The sequence below is a fragment of the Protobothrops mucrosquamatus genome, unplaced genomic scaffold (genome assembly GCF_001527695.2).
Source record: "Protobothrops mucrosquamatus isolate PMUCROS unplaced genomic scaffold, P.Mucros_1.0 scaffold14, whole genome shotgun sequence".
Classification (NCBI taxonomy): domain Eukaryota; kingdom Metazoa; phylum Chordata; class Lepidosauria; order Squamata; family Viperidae; genus Protobothrops; species Protobothrops mucrosquamatus.
Genome location: NW_015386401.1, coordinates 1,121,405 through 1,146,104, shown reverse-complemented (window position 1 = coordinate 1,146,104; position 24,700 = coordinate 1,121,405). Strand labels below are relative to the sequence as shown.

The window sequence follows — 24,700 nt, the reverse complement described above, 5'->3', positions numbered from 1 at the left end:
CCCCCTGCACCGGCCGAGGCGTAGCTGGCAAGCGGCAGAGACGGAGCAGGCCGACCACCAGCTGGCCCAGCCCAAGGGAGGTAAGGCACCCGCCGGAAAAGGGGAAAAAAATGGCGGACAAAAAAAATGGCGGACAGCCTTGCTTGGCGACCCCCATGAAATGGTCGATCGACCCCAAATGGGGTCCCGACCCACAGGTTGAGAACCANAGCGGGGACTGCCTGAGAGTGCTTGCAGGAGCTTGACTGGGAAGGAAAAGATTGGGACAGCTGCAGTTGGCTTTGGGTGTGGCTGGCGTAAGTGGAAGGAGGAAGGATAGAAAAGGAAAGGAAAGGAGAAGGCCGGGGGTTGGAGTTGAGAAGAGAAGGTCTGGAAGCTTATTTTATTTTTCTATCAAGGGTATTTTAAGTAGAGGCTAGGGAGTGAAGTTTTATTGCTTCCTCCGTGGGAGGATATCTGAAACGGAGGCAAGCGAGAGTGTGGAGAAAGGGAGCTGGCTGGGGTTTCTAGCCTCGGGTTTTAATAATAAAGAGTAAAGGGAGGGGGGTGGTTTTGAATCCTGAGACCTGAGGAGGAATTCCAGAGAAGAAGCACCAGGAGGAGAGAGACTGGTGGTGCCAACTGTTGCTGCCAACTGTTGTTGTGGACTTTGGAGGCATCTGGACTGTGGCCATCGCTGCTGGCATAGGTGCTGGGACATTGTGGGGGGGAGTTGCCCTGGGGGATGAGCCATTGCCATAACATACTGGCCGTCATTGTTATTATTGCCATCTGGAGCCGGGGTCTATCCCCCCCCCCCATTTCATCGGACTCTGAACGATTGCTCAGGGGCTTGTTACTCCTGCTGCTAAAGCAGCCCTGAGCTGTTATATACATCTTCGGGGCATCAACCATTGTGACCGGTTAAGTTTGTGCCTGAAAGTCCTGCTTCAACAAGAAGAGCCTGCCACCCATCAATGCTGCATGAGTTCCGGTTGCAAGACATCTCACCGATCTCTAAAGGACATTACCGCAAGGCTGGACAAGGGGGGTTGTGGCTGGGAGGGCCTGGGCATTGGCGGCCTCTAAAGAGGTAGCGCTACACATATATAGATTGAATTTTGGTCATACTAAAGGTTTGGCTAATCTTCCGTTCTCTTTCTGACAATAACTGATCAGCAAGATTTTGTTGGAGCTGGGTGGTCAATAAATTTTAATAATAATAACAATAAATTCTCAAAACAATCCAATTTTTGTGTCCCCAAACATTTCACTGAGGAAAAGCAAAGCATTATTCTTAACATGTCTATTTTTATTGCAAGAATTCCTATGGGCAGAGACTTGAAGATCCTTCCCTCAAGACTAGATGTTATGCAAAACACCATCCTGCTACTATTATTATTATTATTATTATTATTATTATTATTATTATTATTATTATTATTATTATCTTTTATTCATTAGACATGAATCTCAGTCAACTGAACATTGAAGTTGGCTGGCGTTGATGGTTGACACGGGTTGCTGCCAGCATCCTAGGTGTCAACCAGGTACCTCCTTAAAATATAAGATGTTCCGAGTAGTGCAGTTTTTTGTAACATTGCTGGAGTTATTGCAGGAAGTTGCAGTTTCTTGTATTTTGCAAAGTTTTTGGACATAGTTCCCAGTGCCCCGATGACTGTAACTGTATTCATGAAGATTGCAGTGTTACTTATTGCGACCTTCTGACAAGCAAAGTCAATGGGGAAGTCAGATTTACTTTACAATTGTATTACTAACAACAATTGCAGTGATTCACTTAACAACTGTGGCAAGAAAGGATGTAAAAAGCGGCAAAATTCACTTAACACCTTGTTTAGCAACAGAAAATTTGGGCTCAGTTGTGTTCGTATGTCGAGGACTACCTGTATTCAATTGAAGATAGAGCTTTTTCTTTTAGGATTAATGGCTAAAGAGTTAGAAAAAAGCTATGGAAGATTATTTCAATATATGATTAATGCATCAAGCATTTTGGTCACCACAATGTAAAAAAGATGTTGAGACTCTAGAAAAAGTGCAGAGAAGAGCAACAAGATGATTAGGGGACTGGAGGCTAAAGCATATAAGGAACGGTTGCTGGAATTGGGTGTGTCTAGTTCAGTGATGGCGAACCTTTTAGAGACTGAGTGCCCAAACTGCAACCCAAAACCCACTTATGCATCGCTGAGTGCCGGGTGGATGTGGCCCGTTGGGTGGGCGTGGCCAATTGGGTGGGCTGGTCAATTGGGTGGGCTGGTCAATTGGGTGGGCGTGGCCAATTGGGTGGGCTGGTAACGGCAGACTGGGTGGGACTAAAAAGTTCAATCAATCAATTCCAACTTTGCAAGATCTTTTTTTTTTCCCGCGAGAAGTTGAAATTGACTGATTGAACCTTTTTTTTTTTTTTTGCACAGGGCGTCGGAGGCCTAAAGCGAAAAGGTTTTATAAAACCCAGCTGAAGGTGTAGGACTGGGGCAACGGTGCAGGTGCCCACAGAGAGGGCTCTGAGTGCCACCTCTGGCACCTGTGCCATAGGTTCGCCACCACTGGTCTAGTTTAATGAAGAGAAGAACGAGGGGGGTCATGATAGCAGTGTTCCAATATCTCAGGGGCTGCCACAAAGAAGAGGGAGTCAAGCTATTCTCCAAAGCGCCTGAAGGCATGACAAGAAGCAACGGATGGAAACTAATCAAGGAGAGAAGCAACCTAGAACTAAGGAGAAACTTCCTGACAGTTAAAACAATTAATCATTGGAACAACCTGCCTCCAGAAGCTGTGAATGCTCCAACACTGGAAGTGTTTAAGAAGAGACTGGACAGCCATTTGTCTGAAATAGTATAAGGTTTCCTGCCTGAGTAGGGGGGGTTGGACTAGATGACCTCCATGGTACCTTCCAACATCATCATCATCATCATCATCATCATTATTACTATATGCACATAGATGGAAAGATTTGACACTACCCGCTATGGCAGAAGGATTGGCAAATTTTGTTGGCACGTTTTGCTGAAAAAGGATAAATTTACTTCTTGGATTCGAGATAAGATATTATCTACATAAGGGACCCCCAACACCTGGGCTGTGGCTCACCACAACCGGGCAGAAGGAGTGATGGGCCAGTAGACATGCATGTGCATGCAGCTTGCGGTACATATGCACTGGCCTGCCGCTCATGCAAGTTAAGCTGTGCGAACATGCGCACCGGCCTGCCACTCATGCACAGCCGTTTCCTTCTCCCCGCCAGCCAGGCTGCCAAGGCACAAAGGTTGGGGACTGCTGATCTACATTTATTGGTGACTGGAAGCTTCTTTTGGACTTTTTGCATAAAAATGAACTTGTGATTTTTGGTTTTGCTGATTAGATAGAATAGATTACATGTAGTCCTTGACTTATGACTGTAATGTAGCTCAGGGGTCCTCAACCTTGGCAACTTTAAGACTTGTGGACTTCAACTCCCAGAATTCCTCAGCCAGCAAAGCTGGCTGAGGAATTCTGGGAGTTGAAGTCCACAAGTCTTAAAGTTGCCAAGGTTGAAGACCCCTGAGGTAGCTTGCCCATCATGGTTGTAAATTGTAATGATCATTAAACAGGTTGGCCACATGATTGATCCATTTTATGACCTTTTTGTAGTTGTCATTAAGTAAGTGCCATGGTCATTAAGTGAACTAAATTAGCTATGGACATTTTTTTGCCAAAAACTGGACATAAGTTACCGTAAAATGCAGTCATGTTCGAGTCCCTCTTTAGCCATGAAAGCCGGCTGGGTAACTTTGGGCCAATCACCAGGAGACGGTGAGTTCTAGTCCTTCTTTAGGTATGAAAGCCAGCTGGGTGACTTTGGGCAGTCCATCTCTCTTAGCCTAACCCACCTCACAGGTTTGTTGTGGAGAAAATAGGAGGAAAGTGTGTTGGATATGTTCACCACCTTGAATTATTTGTAAAAATAATAAAGCGGGATACAAATAAATAAATAAATAGGGCCCATAGCAAACAATGGGTTTGTTTAACGACCATGGTGTTTGCTTTATGACCATGGTGTTCACCTTATAATCACCACATTCACTTAAAGACTGCTGCAAAAAAAGGGTCATAAGAAAGAGTCTAGTCACATAGCGACTTGCTTTGCCACCATCACAACTAATGATCGTAATGGGCAGGCTCTATTACAGTCATAAATAGAGATCTACCTGTACATACTTTATATACAGTATATTAATATACAATATAGGTATAGTGTCATGGTTCCAACAGATGAAACTCTTCAAAAGAACTTCGAGGCATTGTTTACCTTAAAGAACCTTTTATTCGAGTAGCATAATATCGGCACAGCATAATCGAAGTAAAAAACTGAATTCCCCTCCCCTGGGCGCATAGTATCAAAGCACAATTCCCTCCTCCAATTAACAGTAATAAATCACATTCCTCAATTAGCTTGAAGCGAGGGCTTCCTCTCCAGTTCTCCAGCCCACCAATTCTTTATCAGCTCTGGGCTCAATAACCTTGATTCTCACACTGAGTTTAGTGTTGTTATTTTAGCCAGATTCTCTCCCCTCCCAGCATCATCTAACTCTAAAAGCGAAAGGGAAAAAGATGGCTACATTTCTATCAGTTGTCAATGCAAAAACATCCAATGTTAGCAGCATTGACATATAGCCTTTGTAGCGTTAGTTTTACTAAGAAAAGGCAGTAGAATTAGGGAAAGCAGCAGATTGTTCCTCATAAAGATTCTGCAATCAAACTGTAATAGAGATGTTGTCATTATAGATCGGTAAACGTAAATTAAGCTTTTACAGATGAATAATGAAGGAACTAAAATGGATTTGTTGTTGTGTTCTTTTTTTCTCCTGTAGAAAGAACATTTCTGTATTCCACAGATCTCCTTAAATCCTAGGCTTCTTGGTTGTTGAGATTTATTCTTTAATAAATCTACACAAGCTGCTTAGGGCGTTCTAATGATTGTGATATCTTTCTACCCACATCTTTTGTCATTAAAATAACTATTGGGTAATTGGGAGGAAAAAAAACATTGTATTTTGTGGTAATATCCATACTTATCATCAGTGTTTCAAGAGATGGTAGCACTGGTTAGAATAGAAGGTTGTTCACTGGCCTGCCTGTGGACTTCAACTCCCAGAATTCTCTTCAGAGATGCCATTGTCAGCTATGCATTAAATGTATACGCTTTTGAGACCAGAGGCAACATTTCCCATTGAGAGTTTCAAACTTCATTTTCTAAAATCATTTTATACTTGTGTTAAAATAACTGCACTTCCCCACAAGCTCACACATACACACAGAGAGAGAGGGGGGGGGAGGGAGGGAGAGAGAAAGAGAAAGAGAAAGAGAGAGGGAGAGGGAGAGGAAGAAAGAGAGAGCATCCCCTTCCAGGGATGCATGTGAATAGGTCATTGGAGCAACAAAGACTTTGTGACTAGAGCAGCCTCATTTAGCAGCCACTCTAGCCTTTCACATTTGTGTTCAAAGCCAGAAAATCAGCTAGCCTGCCTATCCAATTGCAGAAAATATGATGAATTAAGACAGTGGTTCTCAACCTGTGGGTCAGGACCCCATTTGGGGTCGATCGACCATTTCATGGGGGTCGCCAAGCAAGGCTGTCCGCCATTTTTTTTGTCCGCCATTTTTTTTGTCCGCCATTTTCTTTCCCCTTTTCCGGCGGGTGCCTTACCTCCCTTGGGCTGGGCCAGCTGGTGGTCGGCCTGCTCCGTCTCTGCCGCTTGCCAGCTACGCCTCGGCCGGTGCAGGGGGCGGAACCATGCATGCGCGGCGCTCCCGGGCAGGGAAATTCCTCGATTTATGACCGGCTGGGTAGTCCTCGACTTACAACCGGTTTAGTCCTCGACTTGCGACCGGTTTAGTCCTCGACTTACAACCGGTTTAGTCCTCGACTTACGACCGGTTGGGGTCGCGGCATTAAAAAGGTTGAGAACTACTGAATTAAGATAACTAAACCAACCGCAAAATATGGTCGTAAACCCTAATTAGGAAACTCTCAAGCCGAAGATCAGCCAAGAAAGGAAGAATGGGAACATTGCTTTGTCTCTCTCATATGGAAAGAAATCAAGCATCAAAACACAGACAAAACTCATCTAAAGCTGGTCAATTAAACATATCCAAATATATAGCAAATATATCTCACGGAGTGGGTAGCTATATTAAATTGATTAATAGCAATAACAGTAACAACAATAATACTTGGAAGGGCTTACATCCTGTGATGATACTTATAACACCAACAAACAACATCTGTCTATCCTAAACCTGGGGAAGGACTCAATGGGTGGATAAAAATGCCAAAACCACTCTGAACATCTGGCTGACTGTGCAACCAACCACAGCAATAACGGATATTTCTAAGTAGCAGTCGTAAAAGTTCACACAGATTGTGCTCACAATATGTCCAGGTACATTTGTGTAGCAAGAAGCAAGAACCATCCACTCTGCAATTCAACTGTTAGATCAGATATCCTTGACTCAGAGACTACAAATCCCAGCCTCAGGATCTCCCCTGACCAAGATACTCGAAGGTGTAAAACTTGCGGACTTCAACTCCCAGAATTCCTCAGCCAGCGTGCCTGGCTGAGGAATTCTGGGAGTTGAAGTCCACAAGTCATGAAAGGGCCAAGTTTGAAGACTCCTGGGGTAAAGTGTTAATTTTGGAAAGGATGCTTAACAGAATTTGGAGAGAGATCAAGATGATCAGAAATAAATACAGGTAGTCCTCAATTTACAACAGTTTGTTTATGCCATTCAAAGTTACAACGGCACTGAAAAAAGTGACTTACGACTGTTTTTCACAGTTACAACCTTTGCAGCATCCTCATGATCCTGTGATCAGTATTCAGATGCTTGGCAACTAGTTCATAGTTATGACCATTGCTGTATCCCAGGGTCATGTGATCCCCTTTTGCAGACTTCTGGCAAGCAAAGTCAATGGGGAAGCCAGATTCACTTAACAACCGCGTTACTAACTTAACAGTTGCAACAATTCACTTAACAACAGTGGCAAGAAAAGTCGTAAAATGGGGCAAGACTCACTTAAGAACTGTTTCACTTAGCAACATCAATTTTGGGTTCAATTGTAGTCGTAAGTCGAGGACTACCTGTCATATAGAAAAGCAACATTTCCACAACTAGAAAAAAAACAAACAACCAACCACTGGATCAGTGCTGGTAAAGAGAAAGGTCCGCACCTTCATATCGGAAGTCTCATTTTCTAGCTTGGAGAGATGGTTGGAGTTGTCTTCCAACTCCTGACGGAGGTGTGTGTTCTCTTTCTTCAGCGCCTCCACCTGCTTCACCAATTGATCGTAGGACGCAATGGATCCAGACATCTTCAGCTCTTCCATTGCCTGGAAAAGAAAAGAAGATAGGAGACAACGTACAATGAATGGCTAAGGGAACTAGGTGTGTTTAGCCCAGGGCTCTTCCAACTTGGCAACTTTAAGACTTGTGGACTTCAACTCCCAGAATTCCTCAGCTGGTTTGAAGACCCCTGGGCTAAACATACTGAAGAGAAGACCCAGGGGAGACAGGATAGCTGTCTTCCAATACTTGAGGGGCTGTCACAGAGAAGAAGGGATTGACTTGTTCACCAAAAACACCAGAGGGCAGGACAGGAAGCCATGGGTGGAAGCTCTTCAAGACACATCCAACCTAGAAATAAGGAGGAATTTCCTGACAGTAATAACCATTAATCAATGGAACAGCTTGCCTCCCAGAGTTGTGGGTTTTCAAGAAGATTGGACAACCATTTGACCAGTATAGTATAAAGATTTCTGACTAAGCAGGTGGTTAGATTAGCAGACCTCCAAGGTCCCTTCCAGCCCTATGACTCTATGATTATTTGGCTTCCCTTCACCCACATCTCTGAGGGCTTTCTTAGCTCAGGATGGTTAAACAGATGAAAAATTAAGTAGGAAGGGAAAGGAAACAACCCCTTACAGGGTTCCAGCTATAAAAGGTTCACAGAGGAGCAAATCAAGTGAGTAAAAATATAATGAGGACCCCACAGGGTAATACTCAACTTACAACCATTCATTTACCAAACATTTGAAATCACAGGTAGTACGACCACAATCGGGCCCAAAATTGCTAAGTGAAACATTTGTTAAGTGAGTTTGCCCCACATTACGACCTTTCTTGCCACATTCTTGTTAAGCGAATCACTGCAGTTGTCAAATTAGTCAAACTCTTGTTAAGTGACCCTGGCTTCCCCCATTGACTTTGCTTGTCAGAAGGTCGCAAAAGATGATGACGTGATCCCGGGACACCGAAACCGTCAGAAATATGAATCAGTCGCCAAGTGTCTGAATTTTGATCACGTGACCACGGGGATGGCTGCAATGGTCGTTAAGTGTGAAAATTGGTCATAAGTCACTTTTTTCAGTGCCATTGTAACTCTGAACGGTCACTAAATGAACCATTATAAGTCGAAGACTTACCTATATAACACAACTGAAACCTATAAGCGTCACAGCATCCTCACAGTCATATGGACAAAATTCGGGCATTTGGCAACTGGGATGTATTTACGAGGGTTGCAGCATCCTGACATTTGCAAGCCTCCCAGCCAGTTTCTGACAAGCAAAGTCAATGGGGGCGGGGAAGCTGGATTTGCTTAACAACCGCATGATTCACTTAACAACTGCAGTGATTTGCTTCACCTTGGCCAAAAAAGGTTGTAAAATCAAGCGCGACTCACATAACTAACAGAAATTCTAGTGCCAATCGCGGTCATAAGTCAAGGACTGCTTGTAGTGACTTAAATGGGCTTGTCTGATAACAGGCCATAGATAAACCCAACGTTAAAAGAATTGCTCGTGTTGAAGGAAAAGTCTTCATCGTGGTTCAGTCCAAGCCGGGAATAAACAACATGGCGACTGCTTTAGAAAGAAGGTTGCAGTTTATTGAAGAAGAGAGCCAGACAGAAAGATGGCTCTGGAAGAAAAGAGAGTGAGCACATGTAGGGAGTGGGTTTTTATACCCTCTGGAGCCTTTTGTTTGGAGTTGTTCCTGTGGCATGAACTTTGACCTGAGTCTGAGTGTGCCTTTCTGGTATTCTGATGGTGGTGGGTTAATCCTATTATGTCCCAAGGGTCATATCCTGCTTCCTTGGGGCTATGGCTGATGACTCTTAGATTTTTGGTGTTGATTCTAGGGATCTTTCTTCCTAATCCCAGTTTCCTGATTCCAGTCTTTCTGACAAGATTACCACATCTGCAATTTTACAGACTTGGTTCCTGTTTTGGACAGACAGACTCGGGGGCGGGGTTGGTTTCTGCTTTTAAAATCCTTTAGGGAAATATATTCTACCTTTTAAATATTTCCCAAAATATTTCTTTCTCGGGGGGGGGGAGCTGACTTCCCACACTCGGAAGGGACAAAATGGAAACTCTATGAATATATTCATGATCAGCATGCCTGAAAACAAGGAATGGTATTTAGATTACTTCGGGTTATTCACCGGTGGGAAAAATGTACTCTACAAATGCTTAGAGCACACGCACTTTTGGCTACGTTGCAACATTCCTTCTCCAGAGAGTTCAGACGGTTTCCACACCCTGCATGTTGCCTTCACAACAACCGGGTGAAAAAGATTAAAGAGAAAGACAGCTGATTGTTGGGATTCAAGTGTGGGTTTGCACAATCGTAACCAATCATCTCACCGTTGCACCGTCTCCATTAGATGGTCACATGCCTGGCTGAGGGATTCTGGGAGTTGAACTCCACAAGTCATAAAAGGGCCAAGTTTGAAGACCCCTGGTCTAAGCTGAACATTTCTTTCGATGGCCAGACAAATATGATTTCAAGTTGTCCTCAACTTAACAACCATTCATTTACTAACCAGAATTACAACAGCACTAAAAAAAATGACTTAGGACCGTTTTTCACACTTAACAGCCATTGCAGCATCCCCGTAGTCATGTGATCAAAATTTGGAGGCTTGACAACTGGCATGTATTTGTGACGGTTGCAGCGTCCTGGGGTCATCACTTTTTGTAACTTTCTGACAAGCCACGTAATAATAATAATGATGATGATGATGATGATGATGATGATGATGATGATGATAATAATAATAATAATAATAATAATAATAATAATAATAATAATAATAAAGTTGGAAGGGATCTTGGAGGTCATCTAGTCCAACCCCCTGCTCAGGCAGGAAACCCTATACCATTTCAGACAAACGGCTGTCCAGTCAATGGGGAAGCCCTGTTACTTAACAATTGTATTACTAACTGAACCACTGCAGTGATTCACAACAACTGTGGCAAGAAAGGTCATAAAATGGGGCAAAACTCAAGAACGGCCTTGCTTACCAACAGAAATGTTGGGCTCAATTGTGGTCATAAGTCGAGGACTACCTGTAGTAGGGGGTGGGAATTTTATTTAGTTAGATGGCAGTCCTGTAAAATTGTCAAGCCTGGATATTTTTCAGTAATGCTTTATGCTAATCACTTTAAGTTGGAAGAAAGAGGGTTTTTTTTAAAAAAACTGAGTTCAACTTCTAATAATTTCATGGACCGCTTCCTGGAAGACTCCTGGAAGTAGTTTGTCTCTGTCTTCTTCTGGGATGTCTTTTCAACTTCCCAGAAGATGATCCTGGCATTTCCTGATAGTCTCCCATCCAACTCTTAGCCAAAGCCAACCCTGTTTAGCTTCCAAGCCCAGACAGGCATAGATACTAGTTGAGTAAATGGAAACCCTGAGTTGAGAAGCAGCTGACCACAAAAGAATTAGATGCTCCTACTTTTGAATACAGGTAGCCCTCTACTTACAACAGTTCATTTAGCAATGATTCAAAGTTACAATGGCACTGAATAAAGTGCAGGTAGTCCTCAACTTACAACAGTTCAATCATTCGAAATTACAATGGCATTGAAAAAAGTGACCATTTTTCACACTTATGACTGTTGCAGCATCCCCAATATTCAGATACTTGGCAACTGACTCATATTTATGTGATCAAAATTTGGAGGCTTGGCAACTGGCATGTATTTGTGACAGTTGCAGTGTCCCAGGGTCACGTGATCCCCTTTTGCAACCGTCTTGACAAGCAAAGTCAATGGGGAAGCCAGATTCACTTAACAAACGTGTTACTAATTTAATAACTGCAGTGATTCACTGAACAACTCTGGCAAGAAAAGGTCGTAACATGAGGCAAAACTCTCTTAACGTCTGTCTCCCTTAGCAACCGAAATGTTGGGCTCAGTTGTGTTCGTAAGTTGAGGACTACCTGTACTTCAGGAGCATTGTTGAATAAGCAGGATAGAAGAGTACTAAAACACCTTTGAATGCCGGTATTGGAGAAGATTCCTGAAAATACTGGAGCGAGCCAAAAAAGCAAACCAATAGATTACCAGGTCTATCAATCCACTTGATGCCCCAATGGCCAAGCTCAAATAATCCTACTTGGGACACCTGATGCAAAGACTCAACTTGAGAAAGGTGGGAGAAAAGAGAAGAAGAGGATGGCCAGCAGCGAGGTGGATGGACACAAATACAACAGTGATGAGCGCAGGATTGGAAGACCTATAAGGACAAGTTAGGGATTGATCATCATGCAAAAGATCTATTTATATGGGCATTAAGAGGTGACAATGGCACACAATCAATCATGAATGCCTTGCCTCCAAAAGTTGTGGGTGTTCCATCACTGGAGATTTTTGAGAAAAGATTGGACAGCCATTTGCCTGGAATCATATAGGGCAGTGGTGACGAACCTATGGCACGTGTGCCGGAGGTGGCACTCAGAACCCTCTCTATGGGCACGCGCGCTGCCGCTCCCAGCAGCTTGCGCAGGTCCATTAGGCTGCCACCACCGCCTGGAGCGGCAGCCCCACCCAGCACAAAGGAGGCGAAGCGGCCAGCTAGCAAGCTTGAGTAGAGGTGGTAGAGCAGGCCCACACCCAGCAAGCCAAAGGCCACCCCGAGCAGGGAAAGCCGGATCCCCATCGGCACCATGGCCCCCCCAGTCCCAGCTAGGATTGCGTGCCTCCCCCCATCTATGCTGGGTCTTCTGCCCACTGCCCCACCTGCCAGAGACCCCCTGGATCGCCCCCAACTCTGCCTGGCCCCCACAGGCGTCCCCCCATGAGCAACATTGAGCTGGCCATGCCCACCCCAGCCACGCCCACCCAGTCTGCTGTGACAACTGCAGCCATGCCCCCCAGTGAGCCACACACCCCAGTGGGCCACGCCCCCATGTCCCCCCCTTGAGGGCACCACAATGCTTATGCGGCCATGGCGCTTTGCGATAAATAAGTGGGTTTTGGGTTGTGGTTTGGGCACTTGGTCTCTAAAAGGTTCGCCATCACTGATATAGGGTCTCCTGCTTAAGTAGGGGTTTGGACTAGAAGACCTCCAAAGTCCCTTCCAGTTCTGTTACTCTGTTGTCGGGCAAGCTGTATGAAGTGGACCTTTGCTCGGATCTAGTCTAGCTCTTCCCAGTTGGTTGCAAGTAGAATTTTTATTGTTTTTAAAATGATTTTTATTATTTTTGTTTTGTACTTTGGGAATTGTATGCTACCCAGAATCAATGATGGAGACAACTGGCTATAGAAACTGAATACATTAATAAGTAAAAAAAAAAATGCTTCCAGATGCCAGAGAAGTTTCAATTTTAATTACAGAAGAGGGAAAAAGCTTTACCTGACAACTGATTATAGGAAGTGCAGCTGCAAGACTACGTTAACTCTGCTGTGATAAGTTTCTCCTAATTTTTAAGCCAGGGGTGTCCAGCTTTGGTTCATTCTGGCTGGGGAATTCTGGGAGTTGAAGTCCACAAGTCTTAAAAGTTGCTAAAAGTTGCAAACTCCTGCTTTCAGGGGTTCCATTGTATTTCTGTACAGATAGTCCTTGACTTACGACCACAATTGAGCCCAAACTTTCTTCTGTTAAAGCGAGACATTTGTTAAGTGAGTTTTGTCTCATTTTATGAACTTTCTTGCCACAGTTGTTAAGTGAATCACTGTAGTTGCTTAGTTAAGGCTAAGGTTGTTAAGTGAATCTGGCTTCCCCATTGACTTTAATAGTAGTAGTAGTAGTAATAGTAGTAGTAGTAGTAGTAGTAGTAATAATAATGATGATGATGATGATGATGATGATGTTGGAAGGTACCTTGGAGGTCATCTAGTCCAACCCCTGCTCAGGCAGGAAACCTATGGTAGTGAACCTATGGCACAGGTGCCAGAGGCGGCACTCAGAGCCCTCTCTGTGGGCACACATGCCGTTGCCCCAGCCTTGCCTCCCCCCGCAACCCCCTCCTCTCCAACAGCCCCCCTGAAGGAGAGTCGCCCCTGAGCGTGGCCCACACGGAGCAGCGCAGCCAAGGACATGGCAGCCAGGCAGCGTAGACAAGACTCTGCCCTCACACCCCATCATTCAATTGATGCTGCAGGGCGCGGGCAGAGGGTGTGGCCGCCATAGCGCTGCTGGGCTGCCTCGGCAATCTGCGGCGGGCCCTGGAGGCAGTGAGTGGTCCTGTGGGCAGGCGGGGCAGGGGGTGGGGGAGCAGAGCGGNGAGCGGGGGCGGGGCAGGGGGCAGAGCGGGGGTGGGGGCAGTTTTTGGGCACTCGGTCTCTAAAAGGTTCGCCATCACTGCCTTCTACTATTTCAGACAAATGGCTGTCCAGTCTCTTCTTAAATACATTCAGTGTTGGAGCATTCACCGCTTCTGGAGGCAGGTTGTTCCACTGGTTAATTGTTCTAACTGTCAGGAAGTTTCTCCTGAGTTCTAGGTTGCTTCTCTCCTTGATTAGTTTCCATCCATTGCTTCTTGTCCTGCCTTCAGGCGCTTTGGAGAATAGCTTGACTCCCTCTTCTTTGGGGCAGCCCCTGAGATACTGGAAGACTGCTATCATGTCACCCCTCGTCCTTCTGACTTTGCTTGTCAGAAGGTTACGAAGGGGTCACATGACCCCAGGGACACTGCAACCACCATAAATACTAACCAGTCGCCAAGCATCTGAATGCTTATCATGTGATCGTGGGGAAAAGGCCCACTTCCCGCGCCCTGGAAGATGACACTGCTTAATAGATAGGATCCAGAGCTCACTACAGCTGACCTAACTGGAGAGACAGAAACATCTGGAGACAGGTGGTCCATCAAGCAACTAAGCTTGTGCCATGCAGCGCTTTATAGATGATAACCCGTACCGTCTAGCACTGATGATGTTACCTAGTTGGCTAATGAAATGTTTGGAAGGAAACCACCAAGTTCTGAGAGCATCAAGCACCCCCACAGCTCAATCCTAAGATACAGAGATTGGAACCACCACCTTGAATTGCACCCAAGTGGAAATATCAAGTCAAGTGGCAGCCAGTGCACTCACAAAGCAACAGGGACACATGCACACACCACGACACACCCATCGCCGGCTGTTCTTTGCATTTCGATCAGCTGTAGTTCCCAAATGGTCTTCAAGTGTAGCCCCACGTAGGGCTTACTACGGTAATCCAATCAAGAGGTGATAGAGTGATGAGCCCGGTTATATTCCTCCTTTCTTCCAAACACGCAGAGGTGGCATCTCTGTTCTACAATCTCTGTTTAGGACAAAGTGTCTCCTTGGACCAAACCCACCACTTTTCAGCATCCCCAATGAAACGGGCGTGAACAAGAGCAGCCCCGGATTCATTCATTCACACGTCAGTCCTTGCAATGCCTCAGCCGACCCGTCCTCTTGTCCCCTTTTGATCCAGGGTCAAGGACTCGGCTCAGGAACCCTCCGAATACCAGAAATCCATCTTCCCCTGCCAAACCCCGGGCAGATCCCAAGAACAAGAACAATACCACTCTTTCATTATGGAAACCTTTCTATTGGGTCCATTGACTCGGAATGAATAAAACTCCGGTACAAGATGTGTTCTTTCCTTAAAAGGACCACGGCATCCGAGCTGGGAGGGAGGAACCGCTAATTTAGAAAGCGGGCCATTGTTCCTTCTTCTGGAGCCCTTTCTGGTCTTCCCAGTCCGTCGTCTTTCTCCACTTCATTTCTGGCTTCACAATCCCACTCTTTTGTCTCTCGTTCCTCTTTCATCTCTTTGTCTAGCAGCAAACTCCTTCTCCAGTCCCCCCCCCCCCCACTTAAGGGATGGCGGTGGAGGTTTCTACTAATGCCTTTGCAATCTGATGGGTTTTTTTCTCTTTCCCTCCCCGTTTTGCCCTCCAATCTAGTGGATCCCTTTTGATTATCTCTGCTGGCCCCGTTTTTTTGCCCACCGCCACCCGATTACAAAGAGAAGATGCCGAACAAGCCGACTCACCAGTTCCTTAGCAAGCAAGCAAGCAAGCCAGATTCACCAAGGTTAGGGGATCTTCAGTGCACTCAGCTCACAAGAGACAACCTCTCCAGGTCATCAATTCTGCATCTGATTCCATCTAGCTTTGATCTTCCTGAGGCTGTTCTCCTGCTGCCTTATCCAGCAGTGTGTTCCCCTGCCTTTTCAGAGCGGAGGTCTGCACCTCTGCCCATCATTTAATATATTTAGATACATATAAATGAGTTATTGTTCCATTTGATATTTGCTCTAAGGTGGGGAGAAAAAAAAACCATTCCAATGCATGTGGGTTTCTCCTTTTCAGGGTCCCCGGTTGCAAATGACAGGTCATGTGACTGGAAAGATCGACGGCATAGCTTTGCATGGGCACACACACACACACACACACATACACGTGCGTGTGCTGTTTCCCCCTCCCTTTGCTAGTCAGGAATCTCACAGGAGAGCATCACGGCTGTTTTTCTCTACTCAGGCGCTCCAGAGCAGCTGATTGGGTCCCACGCCCCCCGCGCCAGCGGGCAACCCCGGCCTTCTGCAACTGAGTCCTGGGAGAAGCCAGGGCTTCCTACTGAGAAAATAGAGGAAATGTAACCTGAATCAGGCCATTTCCTCTTCCAGGTGAATATAGGCCCTCATAGAACATAGAATCATAGGGCTGGAAAGGATCTTGGAAGTCTTCTAGTACAGGGGTCCCCAACCCCCGGTCCGTGGACCAGTACCGGGCCGCGGCATGCCAGAAACCGGTCCACGCAAACAAGCAAAGCCCCATCTGTGGAATGCAGGCAGGACACGAACCACGCCCCCTCCACTCCGCAGAAAAACCTCTCTCCACGGAACCGGTCCCTGGTGCCCAAAAGGTTGGGGACCTCTGTTCTAGTAGTCCGGCCCCCTACTCAAGACAGGAAACCTTATACCAGTGGTTCTCAACCTGTGGGTCGGGACCCCATTTGGGGTCGATCGACCATTTCACAGGGGTCGCCAAGCAAGGCTGTCCGCCATTTTTTTTGTCCGCCGTTTTTTTCCCCCTTTTCTGGCGGGTGCCTTACCTCCCTTGGGCTGGGCCAGCTGGTGGTCGGCCTGCTCCGTCTCTGCCGCTTGCCAGCTACGCCTCGGCCGGCGCAGGGGGCGGAACCACGCATGCGTGGCGCTCCCGGGCAAGGAAAGTCCTCGACTTACGACCGGTTGGGTAGTCCTCGACTTACGACCGGTTTAGTCCTCGACTTACGACCGGTTTAGTCCTCGACTTACGACCGGTTTAGTCCTCGACTTACGACCGGTTGGGGTCGCAGCATTAAAAAGGTTGAGAACCACTGCCTTATACCATCCTGATCAAATTTGCTTCTTGTCCTGCCCTCTGGTGCTTGGGAGAATCGGTCAACCCCCTCTTCTTTGTGACAGCCCCTCAAGTATTGGACTGTAAGTTAATTTTTTGGGGGAGACAGCCTCATGGTCTGCAATGCTTATACCTCGGGCATCCCCTTTTCAACCTCAGATGACAGTATCTCTGACCCCCAAACTTTTGATACATTTTTTTTGATGTGGCAAGAAGCTTCGTCATGTGCCTCATCCTACAGTTTTGTTTCTGCTGCCTTGTTGTCCCAAAGGTGTTTCTCCAAAAGGCAACTGACTTTCTTGGGGTTTTTTTTTCCTTGAAATTCTTTCACTTCTCACCCAAGAAGCTTCTTCAGTTCAGTTCAGAAATGAAGGTGGGGAGGCAAAACAAAAAACAAAAAAACACCCCAAATAAATCCATTTGCTTTTGAGACAACCATGATCTGGTCCTGGATGACTGAGAATCTCCATGGACATACTGCCTTCTTGTTCATAATAATAATAATAGTAATAATAATAATAATAATAATAACAACAATAACAATAACAATAATAATAATGTTGGAAGGGACCTTGGAGGTCATCTAGTCCAACCCCCTGCTCAGGCAGGAAACCCTATACCACCCTCAAGACATGGCTTTTCCAACAAGCGGGCCTGGCCTAGGGAGGATTTTTAAATTGGGTTTTTTAGAAATTTTAATCACACAACACTAAAATTTTGGTTTTAATTTGGTTTTATTCGGTGGGGTGTGTGGGTCTCTCTTTGTTTTAATAATGTTGTGAGCCGCCCTGAGTCCTTCGGGAGAAGGGCGGGATACAAATTGGAATAATAAATAAATAAATAAATAAATTTCAGACAAATGGCTGTCCAGTCTCTTCTTAAAAACTTCCAGTGTTGGTGCATTCACCACTTCTGGAGGCAGGTTGTTCCACTGGTTAATTGTTCTAACTGTCAGGAAGGTTCTCCTTAGTTCTAGGTTGCTTCTCTCCTTGATCAGTTTCCATCCGTTGCTTCTCGTCCTGCCTTCAGGCGCTTTGGAGAATAGCTTGACTCCCTCTTTTAATAACTTATTTAACTTCCTGGTCTTCTTTGGCTGACAATGCCTTGTTACACTGCTGGTGTTTTTATACAGTTTGTCTGAATAGATTACAGGGTTTTAGGACAATATGTCATAAGTCACCCCAAAAATACTTTTACAGATAGTCCTCCACTTACAACAGTTGGTTCAGTGACCATTCAAAGTTACAATGGCACTGAAAAAAGTGATTTATGACCATTTTTCACACTTACGACCGTTGCAGCATCCCCATGGCCAATGTGATCAAAATTCAGATCCTTGACCACTGCCTCATGTTTATGACCGTTGCTGTGTCCCGGGGTCACGTGATCACCTTTTGTGACCTTCTGATGAGCAAAGTCAATGAGGAGGCCAAAGTCCCTTAACAATTGTGTTACTAACTTAACAATTGTAGTGATTCACTTCACCAGCGTGGCAAGAAAAGGCAAAAACGGGGCAAAATTCACTTAAGAACTGTCTCGCTTAGCAACACACCTTTGGGGCTCAATTGTTGCCGTAAGTGGAGGACTACCTGTATGTCGAAGGGAGGCAGATAAATACCTAAAAATAATTAATGCGGAAGTGGCAGAAAACAATTCGAGATAGAGTTCTTGTCCATCTCCGCCTGGAAGCCCTTCTCTTAACAGATGGGCAATGGAACAAAACAGTAGGGAGTTAAAAAGCATTTTCCTTAGGAATAGTAAAAAGGAATTAGGTCAAAACCTGGGGAGGGTCAAGTGCCAAGGAAATCAGGGGACCCAGGCAGTTCAAATGAATATAAAGATTTATTGCAAGCTCACACTATCTACAAGAATCTGAACTACTGATGGTTAAAGCAAATTGGCAGTAGATAAGAGTCAATGGAATTCAAGGTGGGCTGGACTTAAATCTCTTGTGGGTGTGAAGGAAGGAAAGAAGGAAGGAAGGAAGGAGAGGAAGGAAGGAAGGAAGGAAGGAAGGAAGGAAGGAAGGAAGGAAGGAGAGGAAGAAAGGAAGGAAGGAAGGAAGGAAGGAAGGAAGGAGAGGGAGAGGAGAAGGAAGGAAGGAAAGAAGGAAGGAAGGATAGGAAGAGAGGAAGGAAGGAGGGAAAGAAGGAAGGAGAGGCAGAGAAGAAGGAAGGAAGGAAGGAAGGAAGGAAGGAAGGAGAGGAAGAGAAGAAGGAAGGAAGGAAAGAAAGAAGGAAGGAGAGGCAGAGAAGAAGGAAGGATGGAAGAAAGGAAAGAAGGAAGGAGAGGCAGAGAAGAAGGAAGGAAGGAAGGAAGGAGAGGAAGAGAAGAAGGAAGGAAGGAAAGAAAGAAGGAAGGAAGGAGAGGCAGAGAAGAAGGAAGGATGGAAGGAAGGAAAAGGAAAAAAGAAGGAAGGAAGGAAAAGGAGAGAAGAAGGAAGGAAGGAAGGAAAGAAGGAGAGAAGGAGGGAGGGAGGGAGGAAGGAAGGGTGTTTCTGAGTCCTCACAACCTAAGTGTACTTAATCAAGCTCATAGCTGTGATACTGTATTATCAAAGAAACTGTTCATTTCTGAGGGTATCCTTGGGCAGCATCAGCTGAAGGGTACAGGGTACAGGGCACCCTGGGCCACATTGACTGATGTTGCTCTCTCCCAGCAATTAAGATTTGCATTTTTAGAAAGATTTGGACGGACGGGGCAGTGTCGGCACCCTTGAAGCTTTGATGCCCTAAGGCTAATGTCTGCTCATCCTTAGGGCAAAGCCGTCCTGTCCTTGGGAATCCCAGTAAAAGAGCATGAATGCACCAACCATCCCGATTGGTTCTCCACAAGCAAGCAGCCTTCACTTAGACCAGAGGTCCCCAACCTTTTGGGGCACCAGGGACCGGTTCCGTGGAGAGAGGTTTTTCCACGGACCAGAGGGTGCGTGGTTTTGTGTGCTGCCTGCGTCCCACGGATGAGGCTTCGTTTGTTTGTGTGGACCGGTTGCTGGCATATTCCCTGTCTTAATCCCATTAAAAACAGCCCTCAACAAACTGACACAAGTAGTCCTCGACTTACAACGGCTCACTTAGCGACCGTTCCAAGTTACAACAGCACTGGGGAAAAAAGTGACCTATGACCGTTTTTCACACGACTGTTGCAGCCTCCCCAGGGTCACATGATCAAAATCTGCATGCTTGGCGACGGGTTCCTCTTTATGACGGCTGCAGCGTCCTGCCTTCCCGTGATCCCTTTTGCCACCTTCTGACAACCAAAGGGGGAGCCAGCAGGGAAGGTTGCAAGTTGCAGGTTGTGGTTATGTGGATGTTTTGCTTAACAACGGCATGATGCTAGATGACTTTTCCTGTCCCAGTTGTGGTCATAAGTCGAGGACTACCTCTCTTATGACTTTGGATGGGACTCAGAAGCACCGTCTTTAAGTCTCCACTCGATCACTCGTTGATTTTTGAACTTTACCATTTGGGGGTGAGGGGAGACACTTTCTGTATCAGAGGGGCGTCCAACCTTGGCAACTTTAAGACCTGTGGGCTTCAACTCCCAGAAGCCATGCTGACTGAGGAATTCTGGGAGTTGAAGTCCACGGGTCATAAAGTTTGCAACGTTGGACACCTCTGCTCTATATATGAGGTCCCCAACATCTGATCCGTGGACTGCTACCGGGCCGTGGCATGCCAGCAACTAGTCCGCACATTCAAGCAAAGGCCCATCTGTGGGATGCAGGCAGCACACAAAACCACACACTCTCTTGTCCATGGAAAAACCTTTCTCCACGGAACTGGTCCCTGGTGCCCAAAAGATTGGGGATCTCTGCTCTATATGCTGCCTTGAGTTTTGAGACAACCAATGGGGTCTGTGCATAATATATTGGGGGGCAACCCATTTAACAATGCTTCTTATACACATATCCCTGGGAATCAGACTCACCTAATAGTGGCTTTTCATCATGACCAGACATTTCTCAAAGAATGCGAACACCTGCCAGAGTTTGACACTAAGTTCTATGAGTTAGAATGTCCATTGTGCATAAAAAGGCAAATTCATTTTGGGGGATGGGGGATTCTTTTATTCTGCTGTTAATGAAACTCTCCTAAGAACTCCAGGAGTGACCGTTTGGTCTAGTGGTTAAGGCACCAGGCTGTGTGGGAAGTCAGCCCCCCAGAGAAAGAAATATTAAAAGGGCAGAAAAATATATTTCCTCAAAGGATCTTAAAGAGGCAGAAAAGCATGCCCAGTTTTCTTAATAGCCCCAAGTCTCCCTCCCCCAAGCAGAAACCAGCTCTGTACAAATGTAGATGTAAATAATCCAGGAAGATTGGAGGTCGCCAGCTAGAAGATTAAGAAGACAAAGACACCAAAAATCTACATACCCCACCCAAAATGTAAGACAGGACATAATAGGATTAACCCACAGATGCCAAAGGGCACACCTAGACTCAGGTCAGAATACATGACACAGGAAATACAAAGCCTCAAACAAGAACAGGAAACAACTCCAAACAAAAGGCTCCAGAGGGTATAAAAATCCACTCCCTACATGTGCTCTCGCTCTTTTCTTCGAGAGCCATCTTTCTGTTTGGCTCTCCTCTTCAATAAACTGCAACCTTCTTTCTAAAGCAGTCACCATGTTGTTTATCCCTGGCTTGGACTGAACCATGATGAAGACTTTTCCTTCAACAGCTGGAAACCAGGAGACGGTGAGTTCTAGTCCCACTTTAGGCATGAAAGCCAGTTGTGTGAGTTTGGTCCAGTCACCAGGAGATGGTGAGTTCTAGTCCTGCCTCAGGCACGAAAGCCAGCCGGGTGACTTTGGACCAATCAAGAGGAGATTGTGAGTTCTAATCTTGCCTTAAGCATGAAAGGTGGCTTGGTGACTTTGGACCACTCAAGAGGAGATGGTGAGTTATGTAAGACGGTTGGGTGTTACCTTGAGCCGATCCCCCTCTTTTTCTATCCAACCCACCTCCACAGGGTTGTTGTTATTGTGGGGAAAACAGGAGGAGAAAGGAATATTAGGTATATTCGCTGCCTTGAGTTATTTATAAAAATAATAAAAGCAGGATTGAAAAAAAAAATCAAAATAATTCAACTGCTTACAGTTTTATAAGCCACTAATTGGGACCACCTCCTCTTCAGAAGGAACAGAAAACTTATTTGTGTGTTTTCTGACTCAGATTGGTTTGAGGATGAACCACGAAAGAGCAAAAGCTGGTTTTAGCCAAATCTGATTAATACAAAGCCCAGCCAGACAGCTCCAGTGCCTCTCCCCAACCCCCATCGAATTTATCTGTCTATGGCTCCAATATACCCTGCCCGCTGTGAGCCAGGTTACCCATGCGTGCAAGGTGGTGATCTTTCCCTTGAACATCTAAAACAATCTCCAATTCCCTAATAAATCTCTTATTTTCACCTTTCCCTTCTCCTTGGAAGCAAAACAGCTGGTTCCTCCCTCGATGTGCCCATTCAATTTGCAGGAGCAAAGCACACCCAGGGGGGGGGGCTTGTCCTTTAGGATGAATAAATCAGCATAAAAGGAAAGAGGGAAGGGGAGGGCAGAGGAAAAAGTGTCAGAAGGTTAACGGGGCCAACCAATGAAAGCCCAGATTCTTCTCTTGGGTAACCACAGCGTTGGCCAATTGTTTCCAAGGAATTGGTAGATAAAAGTAATGGGAGGGGAGGGTTTCTACCCCACCCCCCACTTTCCTTTCTCCCCTCCTCACAGGGATCTCCACCCCATTGTTTTTCCGTCTCTTGGTGAGCTTACTTATAAGAATAAACGTCATGTTGTTGAGGTAAACTGGAAGTCCTTTTGGACCCGGCTTCTATGGGGCAACTTTGGAGCAAAGAATAGAACTATAGGTAAGTCCTCAACTTACAAGAGGTTGTTTAGTGACCGTTCAACGTTGCAATGTCGCTGAAAAATGTTGACCTATGAACGTTTCTCACAGTTATGACCTTCGCAGCCCCCCAGGGTCGCACGATCAAAATCCAGATGCTTAGCAACTGGCTCATACTTATGACTGTTGCTGTCTGCCCTGGGATCACGTGATCCCCTTTTGGGACCTTCTGACAAGCAAAGTCCATGGGGAAGCCAGATTCACTTAACAACCGGGTTACTAACTTGACAAGTGCAGGGATTCCCTTAACAAGTGTGGCAAGAAAGGTCATAAAACGGGGCCAAACTCACTTAACAAATGTCTCATGTAACAACAGAAACCTTGGGCTTAATTGTGGTCGTAAGTCGAGGACTACCTGCACAGGTTCAGATTGTCAAATGGTGGGAAAAGAAGTGCCGAAGAGGAGAGGAAAGATTTGGGGTGCAGAAAGTGACCAGAGTCTTTGAACGATGGTCTCTTAGTTACAGGTAGTCCTCACAACCGCTCATTTAGTGACCATTTGAAGTTACCACAGCACTGAAAAAAGTGTCTTGCAACTGGTTTTCGCACTTACAACCGTTGCAGCATCCCCAGGGTCATGTGATCATGGGATCACTATCTGTAATCTTCCCAGCTGGCTGCAAAGTCATTAGGCCAGGGGTAGGCAACCTTGGCTCTTTTATGACTCGTGGACTTCAACTCCCAGAATTCCTGAGCCAACATGGCTCAGCTTGGAAGCCTCTCCCTGTCCCCTCAGCGTGGCTGGCTCAGGAATTCTGGGAGTTGAAGTCCACGAGTCATAAAAGAGCCAGGGTTGCCTACCCCTGGACTAGGCCTAACTCAGTGGTCTCCCATCCAAGTATGACTAGGCCAGGGGTAGGCAACCTTGGCTCTTTTATGACTCGTGGACTTCAACTCCCAGAATTCCTGAGCCAACATGGCTCAGCTTGGAAGCCTCTCCCTGTCCCCTCAGCGTGGCTGGCTCAGGAATTCTGGGAGTTGAAGTCCACGAGTTATAAAAGAGCCAAAGTTGCCTACCCCTGCAGTAGGGGAACCCAGATTCACTTAATGGCCTCAGGATTCATTTAACAACTGCAGTGATTGGCTTAACAACTGTGTGCGGCAAAAAAAAAAAGGTCGTACAAAGGGGCAAACTTGCTTAACAACTGCTTTGCTTAGCGACAAAAATCTTGGGCTCAGTTGTAGTCATAAGTCATAAGGACTACTTGTAATTCTTTGTGCTCTGCCTGCAGATTCTTAAAAAGTCCACAATGCTTCCCTCCCCCCCCCTTGGGAGATGATCTGGAAGAAACCAATTAGTTCAACGTTAATTCAAAAAGGAGGGGGGGCTTCCAGATTGCTATGGGGATCTGATTAATGCAGTGTTTAACCAGCTGTGCATAATCTTGACTACATCAGCCACTGCTAAAACAATGTGCCCGTGTGTTTTTTTCCCCCTTTGATCTTCTGTGGAAGCCAAGGTTGGACTTTGAAAAAGTGTGAGACAGAAAGAGGATGGATCCTTTTGAACCTGGGTGTTGGATAAGTCTCTTGAGAATCCTGTGCACAGCCAAGAAAGAAACCGATGGATCATGAAACAAGGCAATCAGGGATCTCACTCGAGGTACAAGTGATAGAGCTCAAAGGATCATATTTGGGATGTGTTATTCAAAGACCTAGATTGCTACTAACAGAGGGATAGAATCAAGATCACGTGAAGTGTTGATACCACTTTACAATGCCTTGGGAAGGCCACGCTTGGAATACGGCATCCAGTTTTGGTCACCACGATGTAAAAAAGATGCTGAGACTCTAGAAAGAGTGCAGAGAAGAGCAACAAAGATGATTAGGGGATTGGAGGCTAAAACATATAAGGAACAGTTGCTGGCATTGGGTATGTCTAGTTTAATGAAAAGGACTGGGGTGACATGATAGCAGTCTTCCAATATCTCAGGGGTTGCCCCAAAGAAGAGGGAGTCAAGCTATTCTCCAAAGCGCCTGAAGGCAGGACAAGAAGCAACGGATGGAAACTAATCAAGGAGAGAAGCAACCTAGAACTAAGGAGAAATTTCCTGACAGTTAGAACAATTAACCAGTAGAACAGCCTTCCTCCAGAAGCGGTGAATGCTCCAACACTGGAAGTTTTTAAGAAGAGACTAGACAGCCATTTGTCTGAAATGGTATA

At 45.8% G+C, this 24,700-nt stretch overlaps 1 protein-coding gene across 1 annotated transcript in view; it reads right to left on the bottom strand.

Annotated features, from left to right (window-relative positions):
* The window catches only part of APC2 (APC regulator of WNT signaling pathway 2), a 40,250-nt gene extending 32,886 nt beyond the window's left edge, over positions 1–7,364 (bottom strand). Inside the window, exon 1 of the mRNA XM_015810681.2 lies at positions 7,209–7,364. Within this exon, the coding sequence (XP_015666167.2) occupies positions 7,209–7,364 (156 nt within the window). The remainder of the gene's footprint in view (positions 1–7,208) is intronic.
* Between the last annotated feature and the right edge of the window lie 17,336 nt (positions 7,365–24,700).